At 48.8% G+C, this 14,736-nt stretch overlaps 1 protein-coding gene across 14 annotated transcripts in view; it reads right to left on the bottom strand.

Moving 5' to 3' along the window:
• ZFAT (zinc finger and AT-hook domain containing) overlaps nucleotides 1-14,736 on the bottom strand; it is a 481,085-nt gene that overhangs the window by 371,886 nt on the left and 94,463 nt on the right. For all 14 annotated transcript variants that reach the window (XR_003793519.1, XM_029222687.1, XM_029222683.1 and 11 more), the window contains one exon: nucleotides 10,350-10,730. Coding sequence is in view for 12 of the 14 variants with exons in the window: in XM_029222683.1 (XP_029078516.1) it covers nucleotides 10,350-10,368 (19 nt within the window). In the remaining 2 variants the exon portion in view is untranslated. The remainder of the gene's footprint in view (nucleotides 1-10,349; nucleotides 10,731-14,736) is intronic.

Below are 14,736 nucleotides of genomic sequence, written 5' to 3'. Positions count from 1 at the left end.
TACACCCTTCATTCCCGGGATGAAGCCATTCCCAAGACTGAGCAGACAGACCCTAATGAAATCCGGCTACCGTTCCCCGAGGCCTAACGCTTCGATGCGGTGCTTTGCCCGCCACCCACTTAATCTTCACATTAATCCAGTGAGGGAGGGGCTGCTATCCCCATTTGCAAATGAGTAAACTGAGCCCAGGGAGGGGACTGCAAGGTCACAGAGCAGGTGAGCACACAGCAGAAGCACAGCCCAGGCCTGCCTGATGCCTGTCCTAAATGACAAGTCACCGCTTGATGCACAAAAGGGGTCGACTTCTCTGCACTGTCTGAGTCAGGCCGGGTTTCCCCTGGCGGGGCTGGGGCCGGGGGCTTCTGCCCCAGTTCCGTTTGGTCTCACAGTGAATTCAGTCTGTGAACATTCACAGAGCTGTTCGTCTCTTCGATACACACCTTTCTATGTGTAGGTTATACATCAATTTTTTAAAACTTAAACAGCAAATTTTTAAGGGAAAGATATGGGGGAAAAGGGGATTCTGATTCACAAGTGAATCTCTTATTTAAAATGACAAAAGTGAGGTGAGAAGCCCAGACCTGGCCGTGAACGCACCTTGGCCATGTGTTCTTGGCCTCCCTCCTGAGCTTCCACTTCTACATCTGCTGGGGCTGCAGGAGGACTGCAGGACACTCCCAGCCCGGTGACCGACACCTCTGAGGCACCGTCTCACATAAAGCCACAGAAGGGCACCTGTCTGGGTCAGGACCTGGGTCCCCAGCCCCTAACCAGCCCCAGCTCCCCACCTCCAGTGTGCTGGAGTCTGCGTAAGTCTCTGAACCTCTCCAGGCCCCAGTGGGAAGTGGCCTTCGCATGGTTTAAAGTGGAACCTGGTCTCTGAGCCTCACCCAGAGGCTAATTTACAGGGAGACAGACAGAGCCGCCTGGACAGAAGCCAGGGTGTGCAGACGGCTCCAGCCTCCCCCATGGCCTGGAGGGGCCCGTTATGCACCTGCCCTCCCGCCTGCTACCCCACTCACGGATCACCTCCAAGGTGCCGTCCCAGCTCTGAGGTTCAGTGAGCTGAAGTTCCAATAAATGCACAGCCTAATTTGTGGTGTTATTACCATGCAGCTCATGGCTGATGAGCATGCCTTCTACAGCTCGCAAAGTTAACGTTCCTATTAAATGCAAAGGAGAAAGCCCATGGGTGTTCCTTTGTTGAAACAGGATTAACAAAATAAAATGAGAAAGGCTCAGTAACAGCTATAATTAAGGCTGGGCCAACAGTTGCATTATAATTTTATGCATACGCATTTCTTCCATGTTGAAACTTGACATAATTTTTCTAAGTTATTTTTAAGCACTCTCAAAGTGAGAGCCCCAGGCAATAGAGTCTACTACTCACATTTAACATAATCATAGCTGAAGAGCAGCCCCAGGGCCCTTTCCTTCGGAAAGCACAACAAATAATTTTATGTAAACAGAAACTGCACCCCCATCACCCAGTTGTCTAAGTGGCAGCACCGTCCCGCCCAGGCAGATGTGTGGGAAGCTCTGAGGATGTGGGGGCCCCCGTGAACGCTTCTGACACCACAGCTCCCCTTGTGCAAATCACCGAGGTGGCCCCAGAACTCTTGACGCCATGCCTCCAAAGCGACCGAGTCTCCGGGATCGTTTCCATGGGAAAAACAAAATGTGCAAAATCCTCTCCCGTTTTGCGATGTATTTTAGGGGGACTGCGATGCCCAGGGCTGCCACATCACCAGGCCTCTGAGTTTCCGGTTTGGGGTTTTTGCTGTTCTAGTTTATTTTGGTTCCTTTCTGTGGTGGAGGCACCATTAGTCCTAACTTCATAAGTTAAAGGGCTGCCTTGAACCGGCTTCAGCACTGGGCCTCAGGACAGAGGCTCCGGGGTCAAACCCCACCCATGTGGCCACATCTGCCTGGCTGGAGGGACCTCTCCCTTCCCGAGCCCGTAGGTCCTTGGCTGGAAACCCGCAGTGGCAACTGCAGCCGCCCTGCTGACCTCATGAGGACGGCGGAGGCAGGGGTCACCATGTGGAGGGATCCTGGGAAAAGGGCTTTGTGGACTCCGCTCCACATGACGCAGGTGCAGAGCAGAACTGGGAAGAATGGGTGAAAGGGGCTTGTGAACACAACCCACCAGGCAGGTGGACGCGGCTCAGCACGCACACCATTGCTGTACATACTGGGCAAGTTCCTGCAGATGGCAGGCGGGTCCCTGTGCACGGGTCACTGCCTCGCATGGGGAGACGCACACACGTGTGGCTCTCTGCAGAAGCTCTGGGAGGGCAGCCACCATGGCTCAAGAGGCCCAACGTCCCATCCAGGCCAGTGCTGTCCCACAGAAATAGAACCACTGGGACTTCCCTGGTGGCGCGGTGGCTAAGAATCATCCTGTCAATGCAGGGGACACAGGTTCGAGCCCCGGTATGGGAAGATCCCACACGCCACGGAGCAACTAAGCCCATGCGCCACAACTACTGAGGCTGTGCTCTAGAGCCCGCGAGCCACAACTACTGAGCCCGCGTGCCACAACTACTGAAGCCCACGTGCCTAGAGCCCCTGCTCCGCAACAAGAGAAGCCACCGCAATGAGAAGCCCGCACACCGCAACGAAGAGTAGCCCCCACTCGCCGCAACTAGAGAAAGCCCACGTGCAGCAACAAACACCCAATGCAGCCAAAAATAACAATAAATAAATACATTTAAATTTTTAAAAAATTTTTTTAAAGAAATAGAACCACTGGTGTAATTTCAAATTTTCAAGCAGCCACGTTAAAATGAAAAGAAACAAGTAAAATTAATTTTAATAATATGTTTTGTTACCCCAGTATATCCAAAATATTATCACTTCACTTGGAATCCATTTTTAAAAGAGAGATGAGAAATTTCACATTCTTTTGATGTACTAAGTATTCAAAATCTGGTGTGTATCTCCCACTTCCAGCACATTGCAGTCTGGAGTAGAACACAGATCCAGTATTCACATTATTTCCAGGACACCTGGCAACTTTTTCACTGCAGATCAGAGAAATGTGGTTTGCAGGTGCCACTCCCTGACAGCCAGCGAGACAGGAGAGGGCCTCCAGCACCCCGAGATCTTTGGGACCCACAGAGTTAGGAAAATGGAGACAAGGAATTAGGAAGCTTAGACCTTGCCGACCAGAGTTACTGTCCACACTGTTGAAAAAGAGGCAGAAGATGAGGACATTTCCATTTATTACCATCACAGGCTTTAGACGCTGGCTGTCTGCTCCAGGCTCCTGAGGTCATAATCAAAGGAGATAAAATAACAGCCTGGGCAGGAACTGAAGGAAAATGTGGGAAACATGCAAACACAACTTCAAATTTTATTATTTTTTTAATAAGTTTATTTATTTATTTATTATTTATTTTTGGCTGCATTGGGTCTTCGTTGCGGTGCGCGGGCTTCTCACTGCAGTGGCTTCTCTCGTTGCAGAGCACGGGCTCTAGGCGCGCGGGTTTCAGTAGCTGTGGCGCCCGGGCTCAGCAGTTGTGGCTCACGGGCTCTAGAGCGCAGGCTCAGTAGTTGTGGTGCACGGGCTTAGTTGCTCCGCGGCATGTGGGATCTTCCCCGACCAGGGCTCGAACCCGTGTCCCCTGCATTGGCAGGCGGATTGTTAACCACTGCGCCACCAGGGAAGCCCAACTTCAATCAAATTTTAAATACCTGCTTTACTTATCATGAAAGCCTGCCAGTCGTCTCAGTTACAAAGTATTTTGAACTTGCAAATTAATTCAAGAAGAAAGAACTGCCGTCTAATACTCAGACGTGTCTAAGGTCTGTTCAAATTCCAGAACAGAGCTTTAAATTTAAGCAAGAGCCACAGGGAAAAGAAGAATTTTCCAAACCCCACCAGCCACCCAGCTCCAGCCTACCAGAATGATCTGGTCCATTCTTCCTGGTAACCAATATATGAAGTAAACATTAGGTGTGTTCTCCACATACCTGGGCTATTCGGTTTTTCACTAGGGAAAAAAGTAGTTTTTTACTTAGTCTCACAATTCAACATTTAATGAATGCCTAATATATACCACATACTATGTATGCGAAGCACATTTAGAAATGAGTAAGACACAAACTCCAGAAACATAAACAAATAATGCCATGTTGCTCGTGAAAACAATATAAAGTGACCGTGGTTTTATTCGTGGCCCAAATTCATAGACTGCTGCCTTGGAAAGGACAGAGAGTCCAGACTTGCAGCCAGTGCCCGACCTGCCCCTCACCGGTTTGGACAGCTACCACTCTTTTTACAGGGCAGGGACCTTTAGAAGGTCAGGCAGCCTGTCCTCCTCCCTGACTCGGCTCCAGCTCGTGCAGCCTTAAGGTGACCCTGGCTAGGCCAGCTCCTCCCACTGCATCTGACCAAGCCAGCGGCGGCCCCTGGACCTCCTCCCCTGCAGGTCCAGCATCCCGGTCTCAGCCATGCCCTGCCATACCTGACGGGTCCCGCTGCTGGGACAGCGCCTACACGGTGGCCAGGCCAGTCCCCACGTGCAGCCGCCCCCTCTGCAGGCACAGCTGTCTCCTAGGCTATCTCCACTTCCGCAGGGCCTTTCCCATGCATGTCCCCTAGGGGGCGATAAAGCGCAAAGGAGAACTCCAGCCTCAGGAAGCTAGTCCAGAGCTGCCTGAAATTCTGCAAAGTGGAGAGGACTGCCGAGTGCTTTCTGCTTATCAAACTTTTTTCTTTTTTAAATCCAGAACCTCATGCTTCAAGTTTCAGCTCCAACCTCAGGTTGTCAGAGAGGCTTTTCTTAAATCCCCTTCAATATAAATTAGGTCCCCATTATTTTCTCTTGCCCAATCCCCCCCCATCCTCCGCTTTGAAGCAATTACCGCAATCTGTAATCATGTATTTAACGATGTATTTATTTGTCTAACGTGTTCCTCCTAAAAGACTGTAAACTCCAAAAATATCAATATCATTTAATTCAAAATACAGTTAAAAGCTTAAAGAGATCAATGTTTAAGGTTAACAAATGCTGCATTTCCTTTGTCGTGAGGACTAAAGCATTTCCAGAACGTTCACATAAGAACCCCCGAGGCTAAGGTTAACCAAGGCAGTCAACTCACACCTCCCAGAGAAACAGACAAAACTAAGGGGCTGGGGAAGAAAGCGTGGCTCAGGGTGGGTCAGCCGCCGGCCAACCCACATCCCAGTAAAACCAAAACTTCGGTCCTCTGACACCTGCCCAGCGACGGGTTAGGGCTGCCCCATGGCCGTCCTGGGGCAGGGCTGCACAGAACTTCGGCTCCAGGGGCCTCTTCAGAGTGGAGGGAAGGGCCTCAGTCCCCAGGAAGGGTCTCTCTGAGGTGCTTCCAGTAACCCGGCAAGCCCTGCACCAACTCAGAAATAAAAACAGGGAGCAGAATTCAAAAGCTCTTCTCTCTACCACTGCAGGAGGGAATAGAGAATAATGGACCACAGCTGTGTGTATGGAGCCTGAAAAGTTTCATATCCCTGTGCCTGTTTGGTTCATCACTGCTCTTTCCCTGAAACCAAACACAGATGAATGCTGGCTGGTCTCTAAGCTAAAATCCACTCGATCACCAGTCCTATGGGTTTTTACTCCGGTCCATTTCTCTAAATCTGCCCCAAACCTCCACTCCCACACCCACTGCTGTGGGGTGAGCGTCATCATCCCTGGGATGCACCGTAACAGCACCTGATGCTGGGTCTTGCTCCTGCCTGCATCTCTGCCCCTCCAACATATGTCCTATTATTTATTCTTCATAACTTCAGAAATTACGAGAAAGCTACAGTAATTCACAGTGCAGTGCTGATGAAGGATAAACAAATAGATCAATGGAATAGACCAGAGAGCTCAGAAATGGACCCCCATGTAATTTTCAACAAAGGATCACAGTAACTAAGTGGCTGGGCTAGGTGCACCGCACCCCCTCAAGCCTTCAACTTTCAGGGCTTACTTCCATCATAGTCTCTGGCACCATCTCCTAAAGGATCAGTTCCACTACTAGGACTGTGTGAGATCCTCAGGAGGAAACAGCGAATCATAACTGACTGCATTCTCACTTCCCGGCACAAACTTTGGCACAAACATTTGGGTGAACCAAGGAATCTGCTTGGAAGAAAAAAAAAAGGAAGGAAGGAAGGATGGGAAGGGGGAAGGGAGGGAGGAAGGGAGAATCCTAAGGGGCAGAGAAGTGGTGGTGGCCCCAGAAGAAGAGGCCTGCTGGCAGAGATGGGAAAAAAATATCTAACAGAAAGAAGAAAGCCAGCTAGGGCCCTACAAGGAGGCTTGGGGCTGACTTACAAGGTCCTCCAGGTTGCCAGGACCTCCAAGACCCTCCTTTTCCAGAATGCGGCTCCCAAAGCCCCCCTGCTCCTTGGCTCCAGACGCGGTGGCTAACTTGGTCCCCTCCTCCCCCTACACCAGCAAGGCCAGCAGCTGCCTCTGAAGTCCGGTCCCCACCCTTCCCATCCTGCCTCGGCCCAGACCCAACTGGGGCACACACGTGCCAGATTCCAGAGTTCAAAAATTTGCGGCTCCATTTGTTACATGATTAAAAGAAGAAAAATCTGTTACCCAAGTTAAAATCCTTTTTCTATTAACATGCCAAGCATAATCTGTTTATAAACATATAATGATATATTTTATGTTCCTTGAAAAAAAAGACGTAACTTCAAACCTACAATAGCTGTTTAATATGACAATTTGTTTCACCCCCAGATTACTTTTCTTTCTTTTAAAAAGAAATCAATCAATGGGAATTCCCTGGCAGTCCAGTGGTTAGGACTCAGTTCTTTCACTACGGGGGCCCAGGTTCAGTCCCTTGTCAGGGAACCAAGATCCTGCAAGCTGCACAGTGCAGCAATAAATAAATAAATAATAATAAAAAAATTTTAACCAATCAAAGTCTATCACATTTTCCAACCACAACTGTTTTCAAGGAGCAAGTAGATCTCAATGCACTAAGCTGCACAGCAGAGAGACTGGGGTCTCGGTGAAAGGGATAAACAGCAGTGCCCACAGCATCTACAGTGCACCATAACCCAGGTAGTGGGCAGGACCATGTCTCCTGCAGATGAAGCGGTGGGTTCCACGAGTTATGTGACTCCCTCAGGTCAGGAATCTGGTGAGTAGCACATCTCTGGCCCCAGAGCACGTGTTCATTCCACCCTCCAGACTGTTCCAGCCCTTAAAGTTGACACCTGCCCTTGAGAAATGGCAAAGGCAGTGAAAGTTTAACAGAATAAACAGCTGCTAACAAAGAGAAAACAACTCTAGGCTAAATCCCTTCTACATAATTAAATCAGCCCCTCTTGCTGGGGAGGTTTTCAGAAGCAGCATGCATGAAACTATCTACAAAGGAAATGCAATTAAGGAGAGTCTTTTTAATATACCCAATTCTTGACTGCCCTTGCCCTAGGCAGAAACTTAATTCTACTGAAAGATAGCTGTCATAGAAAAGTTGTTATGTAAATTGTAAAGTAAGGGGAGAAAAGACACAGGAACCATTTTACAAGGTAAATGGGAAACTGGCTGAGAAGGGAGCAGTGCGGGTAACAGATCTCCAGTTCACAGCAATGACCATCGTGGCTGGCTTACCATCAAAAAGCTGGACCTTAGAGACCAAATGCGACTCCATCTTATCATTTATTTTACCGGCTCTCCTACGTTAACCCAACAACCAAGCAAAACAGGAGACTCTTTTCAGGAATTAGCTGACCGCAAGTTAACAGCAACGTATTTTAAAACGTGATTTTTGGTCACTGATTACACAGCTGAAAATTGAAGGAAACTACAACAAGTGCCAGGTTTAAGAAAAAAAAAAAAACTGTTACGTAAACTCCAGAAGAGGAGAGGTGGGCAGTGCACGTCGTGTATCATCAGCAGTAGCCCAATGTCTTGGGAGAGGGAAGGCACCAAACAGAGAAGAGAGTGTAATAGGGAAGCACAAATCTGACTCCATACCGGATCTGGGTTTTTTTCCTTTAAACTTTGTATTCTATTGCTTTTGCTACAAGTTAAGAATGTTGCCTAAAATATACAGGTTAGCCCATTCTCAAGGCTCTGACTTTTAAAGGTACAACACTTCTCCATTCACACAAAGATAAAAAGTCATGACACACAGGATACCATTTGTCTTGGAGGTTTATAGGAACACTGTGACCAGACCTAGGTGCACAGCTGCGAGAACAACAGATTCCGGCACCAAGAACTTCGCAGCAACCAACCAAACGCCCTCCACTTTTGGTATAAAAGAAGGCTGAATTCTAACTCAGGTAAGATGGTTCTTTGGGACACTAGTCCACCATCTTCTCGGTCTGCTGGCTTTCCAAATAAAGTCACTATTCCTTGCCCAAAAAACTCATCTCTCGATTTATTGACCTGTCGTGCGGCAAACAGTACGAGCTTGGACTCGTAACATCATCACTGTCAGAAGGAATGCCTGGCATAGTTCAGGGCTCCTGACCCACCACTCCGGCTCTGGGTCTGCTCCATCACTACACACACACACACACACACACTCACTTGCAGGAATCTGACACAACAATGGGATGAGGGCAGGACCAAGGGTCAAAGGACTCTTTACCATCCCTACCTGGCATGTCGAGAGGAGTGTCATGCAAAGCTGTTGGCTTGAACTGAAGAAGCCAAGAAAAGTGCCCCCGGGGTTTGGGCACCGAACACCCAGCAAACATAAGCTCTAGGTGTCTTCTGCAGCCCTCAGCATGCAGGACACTCAATATAGCTGCGTTGGTATGAACCCGTAGGCTCAGAAGATGAAGCTGGAGGGGCAGTTGTGGAGGGTAAGCCCTGCGACACTAAGCTTATATTCCCGAAGTCACTGGGCTCTGCCAGGGAACCAGGCTGGAAGGGGGCAGGAGGCGGTCAGATAGTTCATTCATTCTTCCATTCAATAAAGGCACCCTGGGCACCCACTCGGGGCCAGGCACTGATCCAGGGGTTGGAAGTACAAGCCAGGCAGGCACCCAGAAGTTTGGATTTCATTCCAAGTCAGAGGAAGTTGATTTTTAAAGCCTCAGCTCTGCCATTTCTAAACTGTATGAAGTTGACCTCTCTGAACTTTTGTTCCTCGTCAGTAAATGACACACAAATTAGAGGTGTCGGGAAAACTGAGTAGCAAAAAGCATGAGGTCAGTGCCCCAGTGTGGATGCTTACTGTTAATTACACAGGAAGGAGCCCCAAGGTCAACGTATAAGGGCTTTGACCAGGTGTTCAGTGGAAGATCCATCGCAGTCCTGCATCCAGCCAGCAGAAAGGCCGCGTCGCCCAAGAAGCCAGGGACGGCTGCCTGGAGGAGGTGCCATGTCATCTTAACTTTAAAGGGTGAGGAACAAGGGCCCACAGAGCTAGGCGGCAGGTAGAGGCTAAATTACAATTTATCGGGCTTCCCTGGTGGCGCAGTGGTTAAAAATCCGCCTGCCAATGCAGGGAACAAGGGTTCGAGCCCTGGTCCGGGAAGATCTCACATGCCCCGGAGCAACTAAGCCCGTATGCCACAACTACTAGACCTGCGCTCTGGAGCCTGCGAGCCACAACTACTGAAGCCCGCGCACCTAGAGCCTGTGCTCCGCAACAAGAGAAGCCACCGCAATGAGGAGCCCGCGCACCGCAACGAAGAGTGGCCCCCGCTCACCGCAACTAGAGAAAGCCCGCGCACAGCAATGAAGACCCAACGCAGCCAAAATAAATAAATTTATAAATAAATAAATCACAATTTATCACAGGGTATTACTGGGTTACCAGCAGTAACCAGCTAATCCCTGGTGTTTATGGCTCCCTCTACAGGACACAAAGAAACTTTCCTTCAGCAGCTCGGTGGAACCCTTTCCCTTCAAAACATCCTGGCCAAGTACAAGGGTCTAAAGGAACTATCCATTTCACAGAGGAGGAAACTGAGGCCAGGCAACAAGGAGGCCGAGCCAAGGCCCACGCGGCCACCGAGTCGGCAGCATCGGATTCGAACCTCCCGCCCGCCAGGACGCCTGCGCTGGGTCGCTAGCGCGCGCCCCGACCCCTCCCGTTGCCCCGGAAACGGCCCCGCACGCGCGAGCGCACTGCTTTCCCTTGCTCGTTCTTCCGCTAGCACCCTCGTTACTTTTTTTTTTTTAATAAAAACCCAAGGCGGCGGGATACTGCCAGCGATTTAACGTGCCGTCGAAGGACGCCGCTACGTCCGCTCTCCGCCCTGGGCCGCGGATCCCTCCGCCGCCCAGCGGCCTGCGCGCTTCTACCCGACTCCAAGCTCGAAACGGCTTCCCGTGCGCCGCGCCGCGCCCCACCCCCACCTCATCCCCACCCCAACCCCCAGCCCGGCTCACCTGCCGCCCGCGTCTCCATGGCAACGCCCCCACCGCGGAGGAAAAAAATGCCTCGGGCTCTTCTGGGCCCCCTCCCGCGCCGACCGAGAAGGCGGGGCGCTCCGCTGATGCTTCGCTTTTTATTTTTATTTTTTTAAGAAAAGAGCCGGCGCGGTTATGGCGAATCTGCGGCATCCAACATGGCGGATGGAGTCTTCGCCCTCCTCTTCCCGGGGCGCTGACGACGGCGTCGCGGACGTCAGGCTTGGATGACCCTCCCCCAGCGGCGAGAGCGGCCGGGCTGGGCCGGGCTACTGCGCATGCTCGGCTCCGGCGGTTGTGCTTTGTGTCCTGCTCCGCAGATTCCGTAGCTCCGGGTTTTGACCGTCACCTGGGAAGGGGCTAACGAGAGGCGTGGAACGCAGATTGGAGGATTGGGAGTCTTCACAGTGCTGCCAGAGCCAGCATCTACCTGCTGGCCCATCCTTGGACCCACCCCTGCACTCCACCGGGCTGTACGAGGTTAAGGCAGCGCTGCGGTCCCAGTTCCCAGCGATTTAACTTTTCTTGGCTTTAGTTTACTAATTTGTCAATCGGGGCGGTAACAGCCTGCCTCCCTCTCAAAGGTTGCAGTGTTTCCTGAAGTGGGATGCTTTCCGCTAGGAGTACCCGACTTGATTTAGTCTTCCAGACTGAATTAAACAGCTGGAACCGCCTCGACAGAATGACTGCCTTATCTTTGTCCTCCGGTCTTGCAGAAAGTCTCAGTTGGGTGTGAGCACGCCTCCCTAACCCTTGCTCGTCTCCCTGAATCTGGTTCACAGTCTTCTTTCTGCAGGCAACAGTATCTGGTTGAGATGTAATGACCTCGTCTTCCTTTTGGTCTACCACTTCCTTCAGATCTCTGCTCAAATGATATCTCCTGGTGGGCCCTCCCAGACAACCCCATACAAAGTAACCCTCCTAGGTCACTTTCTGTTTTCTCCCTAGTATCAATTACTGCCTGACATTAACTTATCTCCATCTCGTCTTTGTCGCCTCTTTGGTCAGAATCTAGAACAGCCTGACAGTAATTTATTGAATAAATTGAGTTCCTGTTGCCTGTATTTTTAAGGTTAGCTTCTGTTTTAACAATGTTTTTCATTTATGGTAGTAATGTATAAAGTTTTCTTTTTAAACCCAACTTATATTTTTAAAAATTGGTCAACTTAAAGTGGTGCAGGACCTTCCTGGTGTTCCAGTGGTTAAGACTCAGTGCTCCCAGAACTTCCTTGGTGCGCAGTGGTTAGGAATCCGCCTGCCAATGCAGGGGACACGGGTTCAAGCCCTGGAGCGGGAAGATCCCACATGCCCCGGAGCAACTAAGCCCGTGAGCCACAACTACTGAGCCCACGTGCCGCAACTACTGAAGCCCATGTGCCTAGAGCCCGTGCTCCACAACAAGAGAAGCTACCGCAATGAGAAGCCCACACACTGCAACAAAGAGTAGCCTCCACTTGATGCAACTAGAGAAAGCCCACGCGCAGTAACGAAGCCCCAGTGCAACCAAAAATAAATAAATTTAAAAATTTAAAAATACTATTTTAAAAAGTATTAAAAAAAAAAAAAAGACTTCATGCTTCCAATGCAGGGGGTGTGGGTTCGCTCCCTGGTCAGGGAGCTAAGATCCCACATGTTGCGTAGCATGGCCAATAAATTAAAAAAAGAAAAAAATGGTGCATGTGGTACAGAGACAAGGCCCCCAAAAATGTAAAAGTGAACTTCAAGTGAGAAATTTGGGAAATACTGATTTATTTTTATGGTTCTCTTGAAGTGCTAATCTGTGCCTGTTGTCTTTTCCTGGAATAGCCTTCCCTCTATTGCTGCTCGACTTGAGAAATTGTCCTTCAGTTCATGCCTGTGTGTTCCCACACTCCCACTCACACCTCTCTTTACCCTCCCCACACCCGTTGCGTTTATCTGTTTGCTCAGCCCCCTCCCCATGAGCTAGACCATGAACTTCATGAGCACAGATTTTTTTTATCCTTGTTTCCCAGCTCCTACTGCACAGAAGTGTCACTCAGTGAGCACATTTGTTCCCATTGTCACTTGTTTTCCAGTTAGTAAAACTCCCATGAACACTGAGCTTTAGGATGACGCTCTGATTTCTCATGAATATTCTGCCTTGCTCCTTAATCCTGTTCTTGGGAAATAGAGTCATTATAAGACCCCAAATTTACCCAGTCCATTAAATATATGTTCAGGGATATCTCCTCCCCCAACCCCTTTGTTTCATCCTCACAACAACTGGAGGGCTAAATTGGACAGATCTGATTATCGTGCTTTCCTTGAAGAGAAAAGGAATGTTCAGAGAGGTTAGGTGGCTTTCTGAGATCACACAGCAAGCCAGTGAAATCCCAGCTGTGGAACTGGACTTTCCATGCCCAATATTCTCCCCACATGGCCATCTGGGATGGGCCCACAGTACCCACTACACCCCCAAAAGGGCCAATTTCAAGGCAATCATAGGGTTATTGCCACCCACCACATCCTACATCTCGAGACAGGTGTCGAGGTGGAGCTCATCACAGTCCTTCATTTGCGAATGAACTGCTCAAGAAGCTGCACTGATGAACTTTCCTTTTCAGAACGATAAATACTTGCAATAACCACTATGTTGCTGTGAATCGATTTCTGTCAGAAAATTAGAGTTGTTCTGAGTTGCTGACAGTACTGGTTTTGTGCTGGGTTGCCTTTCTGGCAACAGCCATTTAAATGTTAGTTATTGATTAGCAGACGGATTGCTCCCGGATGTTGTGACCAAAATGAATTTTGGAAATGAAGCAATTTAAAGTTTGTCTCAAAACCCAATTGCCTCAGAATATTAATAAAGTCAAATTAAAAAAAAAAGAAATTGTGGATTATGAATGACAGTCCCGGGTTAATGATTTGGCCAGTTATGATTTTCTCCGTGATTCTCATGGCATTTTCTTCCTTCTCTATTCAAAGAAGAATCACTGAGCACCTATCATAACTGAAAACTGCCCTGGCCACGGGCATACAGAAATGACGAAGAGCCAGTCCCTTTCTATGGGACCAGATCTGCAAATGGAGAGAAGAGTCCACCCGTGGCTTTGCTGAGTGATTTGCACATTTTCAGTCAGCAAAAACCTTTATTCTTTCCATTTGCATACTATCCCCAAATGCCTTCAATTAATGAAGGCGCATTAGTGGAATTAAATATAAATTCCTCAAAATTGTATTATTAATGGCATCCTGCTTCAACGACAGTTCCTAGAGGAGATGAGCTTCCCAGCTGGCCCTCTGGTGTCCATCAGCCTCTCAAGGCTAGCACGGGAGTGAATTTGTGCGAGAAATGTATCACCATGAAATGGCATTTGGTTATATAATAATAAATTAACATAATTGAATATATTTGTGTCAATAATTTTGTAGTTATGTCTAATAGGTATATGACAAATGAGCATTTACAGGAAAAGAGAAAAATTTAGATATATAATTTTATAAGATGTTTTCTTGAAAGCAGTTTCTGATAAAGTATACATACGAGTGACCTCAAAATAATGGGCCTTGAGGCACATAGAAGTTGATAAAATCAGAGGTTGGGATAATCACAGTCTGGGTGAAGTGTTAAAATCTGAATAGGCACGTTATAGAGAAAAATCTATTTAAAACTGTATAAAAGAAGAGGTGGTAATAGTAGAATGATTTGAGCAATTTGAGAACATAATTATGACCTTAGGAAGCAACATCCTCTCTATTGCTTCCTTTTCAGTGGCCATGGTGTGCCATCTCATCACCAGCACGCACATATTGTACCCTCAGCACACACACATTGATCTCAATAGCATTTTTCGTTAGCGGTACCCAGGGCTCCTTCAAAGGACCTGAGTCCACGTCTGGAAGCAGGGGAAAGTCAGAATGGCCTGAGAAAACTTGCTCTTGCCAGAAAAGCAGGCTGCTGTCAAAAGTGCTGGGCTATTGCTGAAAGGACAAAGGAGTTGACTGAAAAGGAAACGGGGTCCCTCTGGTCAGGTTGTGACAACTTGGATATAACAAAGAATAGCTGGGTCTACAGTTGTCGATTTACTAGAACAAGTTGAATCTGTGAAAAGCCATGAGTCCTTAACGATCAAAAAGGAAAAGTTAGGGACTTCCCTGGTGGCGCAGTGGTTAAGAATCCGCCTGCCAGTGCAGGGGACATGGATTGGAGCCCTGGTCCGGGAAGATCCCACGTGCTGCGGAGTAACTAAGCCCATGCACCACAACTACTGAGCCTGTGCTCTAGAGCCTGTGGGCCACAACTACTGAGCCCGTGTGCCACAACTACTGAAGCCCATGAGCCTAGAGCCGGTGCTCCATAACAAGAGAAGCCACCGCAATGAGAAGCCTGCACACCACAAAGAAG

The sequence above is a fragment of the Monodon monoceros genome, unplaced genomic scaffold (genome assembly GCF_005190385.1).
Source record: "Monodon monoceros isolate NGI ecotype Baffin Bay Population unplaced genomic scaffold, NGI_Narwhal_1 Super_Scaffold_14, whole genome shotgun sequence".
NCBI classification, from domain to species: domain Eukaryota; kingdom Metazoa; phylum Chordata; class Mammalia; order Artiodactyla; family Monodontidae; genus Monodon; species Monodon monoceros.
This window is presented reverse-complemented; position numbering and strand designations above follow the sequence as displayed.